We start from the raw sequence: 11,332 nt of genomic DNA, 5'->3' as shown, positions 1-11,332 counted from the left end.
GTTTGATAAGTATTACCCCAAATTTCTGAACAATAGTTTAAGTATGGTAGTAGTAGACTACAATAAATGGTACGTAGGGTATTTTCATTGAGGATATTTCTCATTTTATGCATAATTCCTAAAGTTTTGGATATCTTATTTATCACGTGATTTATATGATGTTTCCAGTTAAGTTGATCGTCTAAATACACGCCTAGGAATTTACTAACGGACGCTTTTTCAATAATTTCGTTGTTTATTTTGATCGGCTTAGTACTTTCATTATTTTTGTAGAAAAGCAGGTAGTTAGTTTTTGATACGTTTAGGGATAGCTTATTGGCTGAAAACCAGTTGGATAGTTGACATAATCCTTCATTAATTGTCTTGATCAGTTTGTCGGAATTTGTATCGGAGCATAGAATGGTGGTATCGTCGGCGAACAGTATAAATTTCATAAGGTTGGATACATTTGTAATGTCATTAATGTATAGTAAGAATAGTTTGGGTCCTAGAACTGAACCTTGAGGTACTCCGCATGTAACTGGTAGAATGTGTGATCTTTCTTCCTCAATGGCCACATATTGTTTCCTGTTTTTTAGATAACTTTTTAACCAGTCATTAACTTTACCTCTTAGCCCATAGTATTCGGCCTTACGAATTAGGATTTCATGATTTACTGTGTCAAATGCCTTTTTAAGATCAATAAATATGCCGGCTGTCTTTTTCTTTTGTTCTATATTGTTAGTTATCTCTTCAATTAATTCCATTACTGCTGTAGACGTTGAAAGATTTCGTTGAAATCCATATTGACTATGGTAAATGACGTCATTTTGTTTTTAGAAATGAGTCAAGGCGAATTGTGAATAACTTTTCAAGAATTTTGGAAAACTGTGGTAATAGTGAAATTGGTCTATAGTTATTATAACTTGATTTGTCGGCTGATTTGAATATCGGTATTACTTTTGCTATTTTCATTGCATCTGGAAATATCCCTTGTTCAAATGATTTATTGCATATTGTCAGAAAATGATCTTTGATGATAGGCATAATTTGTTTTATGAGGTTCATATTGATTCCTGTGCAATCGAGTGATTTCTTGTTCTGCATTGATTTTACTGTGTTCATAAGTTCGTTTTCCGTGACGGGTTTTAAAAACATAGTGTTATTTATTCGGTGTTTCAAAAATGTCTCGTAAGTTTGATGTGTTGTCTTTATTTGTTTCGCGAGGTTAAGTCCTACATGGGAGAAAAATTCATTAAATTCGTTTGCCACTTCTTTTTTAGTTTTTCCTTTTTTAATGATGTCTATGAATTCATTGGTGTTATTAATTTTGTGCCTAGTTAAGTTGTTTATTACTTCCCATGTCTTTTTTATATTACCTTTATAACCTTCAAGCAGTGTGTCATAGTATTTTTTTTCACAGTTGCGTAAAATTGTTGTAAGTTTGTTTTTGTACACTTTGTATTTGTTTTCGTCTGTCAAGGACTTGCTTTGAATCGATTTCTTGTAAAGTTGGTTTTTCTTTCGACACGCGTTCTTAAGACCGTTTGTAAACCATGGTTTTGAGTTTACGTTACGTGGTTTTATTTCTACTTCTCTCTCTGGGCAGCATTTGTTTACATTACTCATGATAATGCTTACAAATTCGTTATATGATAGATTGGCATTTTCTGACTCGTAAACTTGATCCCAATTTTCTTCTTTTAAGCATTGATTTAATTTTGCAATATCTTTTTCGTCAATTTTACGTTTAAGTACAATTCTGGGTTTTGTTATGCAGTGCATTTCTTTTGGACTGATAGTGAATACCGGTAGATGGTCACTTATATCACTTATTAAGATACCACTATGAATCTCGGAGTTTACAATATTGGTGAAAATGTTATCTATCAATGTTTCACTTGTATTTGTTATTCGGGTTGGTTTATTTATCAAAGGATATATACCTAAAGAGAAAATCATATCTGTAAAGTGTCTTGTTTGTTCATGAGTCTCATACTTAAGTAAATCTATGTTGAAGTCACCACAGAGATATAGATTTTTATTTCTAAATGGAGTTATGATTTCTTCAAGCATATTTGTGAACTCATTGATGTTTGTGCCTGGCTTTCTGTAAATACTTGTTATGACGGTATTTTTTTTAGTTTTACTGAAAATCTCAACAGCTACGCAATCAAATAGGTTTTCATACGAATTAGTGGATTGATTTATTAGTTTGCATGAAATTGATTTTTTTTATGAAGATAGAGACTCCGCCGCCTTTTTGGATCTGTCTATTAGCACTGTAAGGAGTATAGTCTTGTAAGAAGTTTACTAGACATCCTGGGTCAATCCATGTTTCGCTTATCACTATAACGTCAAAGCTTTTATTGAGTAACTTGAGATAACAGTCAATTTTCTGATAATTGGCGTTTAGGCTCCTTGCATTGATGTGAATTAGTGTGAAACCATCAATATCACGAAATACCGTGTCAAATTGTGTATCACTATAGTAATCGCTGTCTTTTGTTAGTTTTGAGTAAAAATTTAATTCGGGGTCAATTTGGGTATTATTGTGATTAAATATCGAAAATTCCTTTTCTGATGTTTTGTCTATTTTTTTATACTTCTTAATGGCGGTATATACATCTGGGTTTTTTGATGCGAGATTTGGCGCGGAAAACAAAAAATTAATTTCTGTGTTTGAGATGGCATGATAGGGAAATGTTTTTGAGCAGTCTAGGCAGAACCAGTTTTTGAAAATATTGGGGTTATTTTTGGCAGTATTTACGGGTATATTTGCACACATGAAATGATATAAATGTTTGCATAATGTACATTTGAGGTGATTGGTAGGGACAAGGGTATGGCATGAAGAACAGTTTTTTGATATGTTTGTTTTAGTTTTTGTGTTAGTTGTAGTGTTCATGGTTATGTTTGTGTTAGAAGATTAAGGAATGTGAACTATTGAAATTCAACTAATTGTTCAAGATTACTTACTTGATGTACTTTTTCATCCTTGCACTTGATATACACCTTGCAGTCTCTTGTCCATGTCGAGATGATCTTCCCTTGTTTCCTCATGTCGCGTGCTGTTTTGGCAATCTCTCCGGTTCGTTTTGTCAGGTGTTCATTCACGTAGACGCCCGTCCCCTTCAATTTCTTGGCGTTTTTCAGCACGTTCACCTTCGACTTTCTTGAAACGAATCTCACGATCACATTTTGGGTACCGTCCTGTTTTCTTTTTCCCAGTGTATGGCAAGCTGATATCTCTGTGTCTCTGATCTGTATTCCCTTGTTACTTAGAGAATGGATCACTTGATTTTCTACAATGTTCTGACCACTGTTATCTGCACTATAGTCGGAGTCACCTTTCACAGCTTCCGAATACGTTTTCACAATCTTTAAACCACTGATGATTATATCTTCTCTCCGCGTGTACTGCTCTAGGTCTTCCACTCTAGCTTGGAGATTAACTACAGTCGATTTGATATATTGTATCTCCTGCCTTTGTTGTTTAACTATCTCTTTCAACTTGCTTAGGAACTGTTGGTCTTCTTTCCTTGCTTGCATCAGGAACTGTCTGTCCTCTTCTCTTACTTTCACAAGACTCTCCACCATATCTTCAAGTTTCTTGGAGCTGTTGCTGTTTCTGGTGTGTGCCATGTTGAATTACTTTCTCGTAGGGAGCGCTGAGCGGAGGGTGTGAACGGCACGAGAGTCAGAATTGTAGTGGATGATAATAATGATAATAATGATAATAATGATAATAATAATAATAATAATAATAATAATAATAATAATAATAATAATAATAATAATAATAATAATAATAATAATAATAATAATAATAATAATAATAATAATAATAATAATAATAATAATAATAATAATAATAATAATAATAATAATAATAATAATAATAATAATAATAATAGTAATAATAATAATAATAATAATAATAATAATAATAATAATAATAATAATAATAATAATAATAATAATAATAATAATAATAATAATGATAATAATAATAATAATAATAATAATGATAATAATAATAATAATAATAATAATAATAATAATGATAATAATAATAATAATAATAATAATAATAATAATAATAATAATAATAATAATAATAATAATAATAATAATAATAATAATAATAATAATAATAATAATAATAATAATAATAATAATAATAATAATAATAATAATAATAATAATAACAATAATAAAAAAAATAATAATAATAATCCTCTTATTTCTCTTATTCTTTCTCTTATTCTTCTACGACTGCCTCCTAAAGTGCCCTTCCTCCTCCTCCTCCTCCTCCTCTTCCTCCTCTTCCTCCTCCTCCTCCTCCTCCTCATGGTATTGACTCATTGCTTCTTCACCTTCACACGGGAGCTTTGGATAATCACCCTCCTCCTCTTCTTCTTCCTACACTTCTTCCTCCTCTTATTTCTTCTCCTCTTTCACCTCCTTATTTTATTCTTCCTCTACTTTTCTCTCTCCTTTTACTCCTCCTCCTCCTCCTCCTCCTCCTGCTTTCCCTTTTCCTCCTCCTACTTTTTCTTTTCCTTTTCTTATCCTCCTCCTACTCCTCATTCTATTTCTATTTCTCCTCTTTTTTTCTCTTTCTCTTCCTTCTCCTCTCCAGATTCCTCCTCCTCCCTTTCCTATTCCTCCTTCTTCTCTTTCTATTTCTCTTCATTTTCCTCTTCCTATTCCTCTTCTTCCTCTTCCTAATCCTCTTCTTCCTCTTCCCTCTCTTCCTCCTCTTCCTCCTTTTCCTCCTCTTTCTTCTAATTCCTCCTTTTCCTCCTCTTCCCTCTCTTCCTCCTCTTCCACCTCTTTCTCCTCTTTCTCCTCTTCCTCTTCTTCCTCTTCCTCCCAGTCCTACTCTTCCTCCTCCTTCTCCTCCTCCTCCCCCTCCTCTCTCTCCTCCTCTTCCTCTTATTCATCCTCTTCATATTCATCTTTCTATTCCTCTTCATGTTCCTCTTCCTATCTCTGCTTATTCCTCTTTCTGTTCCCCTTCTTCCTATTCTTCCTCTACCTTCTGTTCCTCCTGTTCTTACTCATCCTCCTTCTCCTTCTCTTCCTCTTCTTCCACCTTTTCCTCCTCTTCCTCCTCTTCCTCTTCCTTCTTTTCCTCCTCTTCCTCTTTTTCCTCATCTTCCTCTTCTTCCACCTTTTCCTCCTCTTCCTCCTCTTTCTCTTCCTTCTTTTCCTCCTCTTCCTCTTTTTCCTCCTCTTCCTCTTCTTCCACCTTTTCCTTCTCTCCCTCCTCTTCCTTCTTTTCCTCCTCTTCCTCTTCTTCCACCTTTTCCTCCTCTTCCTCCTCTTCTTCTTCCTTCTTTTCCTCCTCTTCCTCCTTTTCCTCCTCTTCCTCTTCTTCCATATTTTCCTCCTCTTCCTCCTCTTCCTCTTCCTTCTTTTCCTCCTCTTCCTCCTTTTCCTCCTCTTCCTCTTCTTCTACCTTTTCCTCCTCTTCCTTCTCTTCCTCTTCCTTCTTTTCCTCCTCTTCCTTCTTTTCCTCCTCTTCCTCTTTTTCCACCTTTTCTTCTTCTTCCTCCTCTTCTTTTTTCTTTTTTTCCTCCTCTTCCTCCTTTTCCTCCTCTTCCTCTTCTTCCACCTTTTCCTCCTCTTGATTTTTTCTTCTTTTCCTCCTCTTTCTCTTTTTCCTCCTCTTCCTCCTCTTCCACCTTTTCCTCCTCTCCCTCCTCCTCCTTCTTTTCCTCCTCTTCCTCCTTTTCCTCCTCTTCCTCTTCTTCCACCTTTTCCTTCTCCTAATTTTTCTTCTTTTCCTCCTCTTTCTCTTTTTCCTCCTCTTCCACCTTTTCCTCCTCTCCCTCCTCTTCCTTCTTTTCCTCCTCTTCCTTCTTTTCCTCCTCTTCCTCTTCTTCCACCTTTTCCTCCTCTTCCTCCTCTTCCTTTTTCTTCTTTTCCTCCTCTTCCTCCTTTTCCTCCTCTTCCTCTTCTTCCACCTTTTCCTCCTTTTCCTCCTCTTCCTTCTTTTCCTCCTCTTCCTCCTTTTCCTCCTCTTCCTCTTCTTCTACCTTTTCCTCCTCTCCTTCCTCTTCCTTTTTCTTCTTTTCCTCCTCTTCCTCCTCTTCCACCTTTTTCTCCTCTTCCTTCTCTTCCTTTTTCTTCTTTTCCTCCTCTTCCTCCTTTTCCTCCTCTTCCTCTTCTTCCACCTTTTCCTCCTTTTCCTCCTCTTCCTTTTTCTTCTTTTCCTCCTCTTCCTCCTTTTCCTCCTCTTCCTCCTCTTCCTTCTCTTCCTCATCTTCCTCGTATTCCTCCTCTTCCCCTTCTTCCTCCTCTTCCTCTTCTTCCTCCTCTTCCTTCTCTTCCTCATCTTCCTCGTATTCCTCCTCTTCCTTCTCTTCCTCATCTTCCTCGTATTCCTCCTATTCCCCTTCCTCCTCTTCTTCCTCTTCTTCCTCCTCTTCCTCCTCCTCTTCCTCTTCTTACTCTTCCCCCCTCTTCCTACTCTTCCTCCTCCTCCTCTATCTTCTAATCTTGTTCACATTCCTCTTTATAATTTTCTTCATATTCCTCTTCCTATTTTTTTCCTGTTCTTCTTACTCGTCCTCCTTTTCCTCCTCTTCTCCCTCTTCTTTCTCTTCTTCCACTTCCTCTTCTTCCTCCTCTCTCTCTTTCTCCTCTTACTTTACCGCCTCTTCCTCTTTTTCTTCTTCTTCATCTTCCTCCTCTTCTTCGTTCTCTTCATAGGCTTTCTTGATTTACTTATATTTCTTCGTCCTCTCATTCCCAACCCTTTCATCCTCCTCCTATTCTCCCTCCTCTTCTTCTTCCTCTTCTTCCTCCTCCTTTTCCTCTCCCTCTTTCTTTCCCTATTCCTCCCCCTCTTCCTCCTTCCTCCCTTCTCTTATTCCTCATCATTCTATTCATCCTACTACCATTTCTTCTCATCACCCTCTTCCTCCTCTTCCTCCTCTTCCTCCTCTTCGTCGTTCTCCTCCCCCTCTTTCTCCCGTTCGACTTCCTCCTCCTTGTTCACCTCGTCCATTTAGACTCATAATACGCGAGCGCGCACGCGCACACACACACACGCACACGCACACGCACACGCACACGCACACACACACACGCACACGCACACACACACACACACACACACACACACACACACACACACACACACACACACACACACACACACACACACACACACACACACACACACACACACACACACACACACACACACACACACACACCAAATAAGAGGAAATTAACTATAAATTTGGTTTGAAACGATGAAAGCATGGAGATGATTTGCTGCAAATTTAATTTAATTGTGTAATACATAACTAAGTGAAAACTAAATGAACTCTACTTGTATTTGAGAGAGAAGGAAAAGGAAAAAGTATTTGGTTGAAAAAAAAGAAAAAGAAAAGAAAACGCCTGTAACCTTGCGGACAAGGTCACGTGGTAAAGGAGATGAGGGCAGCAGAACGGAGGGTGAGCACAATTCAAATGTAATCAATATTCTTTTCCAAGTGAATATTTTGTTCCTAATCATAAAAGAATTCTACGTGACTGATTCGTAGAGGTGCCAACAAATTCCCTAAAATACTGACTGGACAGAAGTCGTGCACTGCAAAATGCAATCCGTAACATTTACAAAAAGTAGTGTTGACGATGAGTACAAGGACGAGGACGACGAGGAGGCGGAGGACGAGGACGATGAGGACAATGTCGATGACAAGGAGAACGAGTACGACTACGAGGACGAGGACAAAGGTCTGCTGCCTTGTCTTCGGGCTACAGTGGCCACTCAACCTCGTCCCGGACTCAATCATCGTCTTCTGGTTCTTCGGTTGGGTCCCCGGAGGACATGTAACATTTGTCGTCGTTCTGAGTCCAATCGTACCAAGGAGGCTCTTCGGAGGACAGAGACATGCTTGTGGCCTCGACGAAGTCTTCGTTCGCGGCCTCGAGGAAGTCTTCGTTCGCGGCCTCGAGGAAGTCTTCGTTCGCGGCCTCGAGGAAGTCTTCGTTCGCGGCCTCGAGGAAGTCTTCGTTCTCTTTCTCAAGCTCGACTTTGGCCTCCAGAAGGTCCCCTCCATCCTCCCAAGCAACCTGCGGAAGCTTCTTTTGATGTTTACCTCTACAACTACTTCTTTACATTCTTCTTCCGTCTGGGAATCTTTGGCTTTCTCTTCAGATCTCTGGAACTATGACCATAAGGAAAGGACTTCTTCCTTTAGGTTTTTTTCTTCTTCTTTAATTCTTCTATTTCCCGCAAGTATCCTTTGTGCAAGTCCTTCAGGCACTACCTACTTTACCACCTGCAGGTAGTTCTTGTGAATCCTTTCAATCTCTTCCAGTTTACGAGTTCCTCAGCCGAGTGACCTCTCCTTACTACACTCTCAATTGGCCCTGAAGACTCCTTGGTTACTGGTCCTCCTGCATCAGATTGCCTTGTCTCCTCCTGCTCATAATTCCACAGACTGCCTCAGAAAGCAAGCTGGTGTCGCAGCGATGACTTCATAACAGAGATGGTATAGGGAGACTGCATTCCATTTCCTAAGATTCGTCTCGTTTATTTTTTCTTCTTGCCTTGTCTCCTGCTGCTCATAATTCCACAGACTGCATCAGAAAGCAAGTTGGTGACGCAGCGATGACTTCATAACAGAGATGGTATAGGGAGACTGCATTCCATTTCCTGAGATTCGTCTCGTTTTTTTTCCTTTCTTCATTTATTCTTAATTTTCCTTCTGCTTTTTTTCAATAATTCTTGTTTATTAACCTTGATGTATGCAATATTTGTTCGTGTCTTTGTCTTTCTATTTGCATTATGGAAAGACATTGTATTTTTCTACATATCTTACTCCTTATTTCCAAACACAAAAAGAGTTGTGTTTCAAATTACAGTATCACGGGTCACCGGCTGCGCATGTCCCTGCTTCGCAGGAATCCACCGGATCTACAGGACTCCACTGGATTTACAGGTCTCCACCGGATCTACAGGATTCCACCAGACCTACAAGACTCCACCGGATCTACAAAACTTCACCGGATCTACAGGACTCCACCGGATCTACAGGACTTCACCGAATTTATAGGACTTCACCGGATCTACAGGACACCACCGAATCTACAGGGCTCCACTGAATCTACAGGAATCCACCGGATCTACAGGAATCCACCGGAACTACAGGAATCCACCGGATCTACAGAACTCCACTGGCTCTACAGGATTCCACCGAATCTACAGGACTCCACCGGATCTAATGTACAGGACTCTACCGGATCTACAGGACTCTACCGGATCTACAGGACTCCACTGGATCTACAGGACTCCACCGGATCTACAAGACTCCACCGGATCTACCGGACTCCACCGAATCTACAGGACTCCACCGAGCTACAGGACTCCGGATCTGTAGGACACCACCGGGTATAGAGAACTCCACCGGATACACAAGACTCGATCGCTCTGTTGACAGAATGTCACGACTTGTTTTATTATACTAAATAAAAATATTTGTCTTCCGAAAAGTTTCTTTTCCTGCGGAGAGCGACCCTTGGGGCAAATCGGTTACATCGCCCGGTCGCCTGATATTTGGGACACGGATATTTGGACCACGAAACTGCAAGAAATCGAAGAAGAAGAACTCGAAGAACTCGAAGAAGAAGAAGAAGAAGAAGAAGAAGAAGAAGAAGAAGAAGAAGAAGAAGAACTCGAAGAAGAAGAAGAAGAAGAAGAACTCGAAGAACTCGAAGAAGAAGAAGAAGAAGAAGAAGAAGAAGAAGAAGAAGAAGAAGAAGAAGAAGTAGAACGAAGAACTCGAAGAAGAAGAAGAAGAAGAACTCGAAAAACTCGAAGAAGAAGAAGAACTCGAAGAAGAAGAACTCGAAAAAGAAGAACTCGAAGAACTCGAAGAAGAAGAAGAAGAAGAAGAAGAAGAAGAAGAACTCGAAGAAGAAGAACTCGAAGAAGAACTCGAAGAAGAATTCGAAGAAGAAGAAGAAGAACTCGAAGAACTCGAAGAAGAACTCGAAGAACTCGAAGAAATCGAAGAAGAACTCGAAAAACTTGAAGAACTCGAAGAAGAAGAAGAACTCGAAGAAGAACTCGAAGAACTCGAAGAAGAAAAAGAAGAACTCGAAGAAGAACTCGAAGAACTCGAAGAAGAAGAAAAAGAAGAAGAACTTGAAGAAGAACTCGAAGAACTCGAAGAAGAAGAAGAAGAACTCGAAGAAGAAGAAGAAGAACTTGAAGAAGAAGAAGAAGAAGAACTCGAACAAGAAGAAGAAGAAGAAGAACTCGAAGAAGAAGAAGAAGAACTCGAAGAAGAAGAAGAAGAAGAACTCGAAGAAGAAGAAGAACTCGAAGAAGAAGAAGAACTCGAAGAAGAAGAAGAAGAAGAAGAAGAAGAAGAAGAAGAAGAAGAAGAAGAAGAAGAAGAAGAAGAACTCGAAGAAGAAGAAGAACGAATGAAGAAGAAGGAGGCTAGAAAGGAACGGAGAGAGGCCAAAGCAAAAGCTTTAACAATTCCCAAAGTTTTGAAACAAGAAAAGCAAGTAAAAAAAAGTTATTACTTAAAGGAAAAAATAATTAGAAAAATATAAAAAGGGTGTATTGAACGGAAATTTAACACCAGCACAAATCGCCTATATAGATGACTTGCGAGAACAGCAAGATGTTGACAAGAAATAAAAAGCAATATGATTTTGATATTTTATTTTCCTAAAAAGGGACGTAGCCCAGGGCGCGCAGCGCCGCAGTCCAAGCCCCCCGGCGTAGCCTGGCCGGCGCAGCCGGTGGGCTTGTTACAAATAAAAAAATTCTGTTACAATTATTTCTTTTTCCTGAGGCGAGAGGCGTTTGGGGGTAAATCGGTTACACCGCCAACTGCGGTGAAGAAGAAGAAGAAGAAGAACTCGAAGAAGAAGAAGAAGAAGAAGAACTCGAAGAACAACAACAACAACAACTCGAAGAACTCAAAGAAGAAGAAGAAGAAGAACTCGAAGAAGAAGAAGAACTCGAAGAAGAAGAAGAACTCGAAGAAGAAGAAGAACTCGAAGAAGAAGAAGAACTCGAAGAAGAAGAAGAACTCGAAGAAGAAGAAGAACTCGAAGAAGAAGAAGAACTCGAAGAAGAAGAACTCGAAGAATAAGAAGAACTCGAAGAAGAAGAAGAACTCGAAGAAGAAGAAGAACTCGAAGAAGAAGAAGAACTCGAAGAAGAAGAAGAACTCGAAGAAGAAGAAGAAGAACTCGAAGAAGAAGAAGAACTCGAAGAAGAAGAAGAAGAACTCGAAGAAGAAGAAGAAGAAGAAGAAGAAGAAGAAGAAGAAGAAGAAGAAGAAGAAGAAGAACTCGAAGAAGA

The 11,332-nt window shown here is 39.0% G+C and overlaps 1 protein-coding gene across 1 annotated transcript in view; it reads right to left on the bottom strand.

Moving 5' to 3' along the window:
* Nucleotides 1–3,678, bottom strand: part of LOC143018404 (uncharacterized) — a 4,575-nt gene extending 897 nt beyond the window's left edge. The window contains exon 1 of the mRNA XM_076173761.1: nucleotides 2,959–3,678. Within this exon, the coding sequence (XP_076029876.1) occupies nucleotides 2,959–3,624 (666 nt within the window). The 5' untranslated portion in view covers nucleotides 3,625–3,678. The remainder of the gene's footprint in view (nucleotides 1–2,958) is intronic.
* Between the last annotated feature and the right edge of the window lie 7,654 nt (nucleotides 3,679–11,332).

The sequence above is a fragment of the Oratosquilla oratoria genome, chromosome 34 (assembly GCF_046742065.1).
Source record: "Oratosquilla oratoria isolate Oo_2021 chromosome 34, ASM4674206v1, whole genome shotgun sequence".
Lineage (NCBI taxonomy): Eukaryota > Metazoa > Arthropoda > Malacostraca > Stomatopoda > Squillidae > Oratosquilla > Oratosquilla oratoria.
The sequence above is the reverse complement of the archived record's forward strand: the minus strand, read 5'-3'. Positions and strand labels throughout refer to the sequence as shown.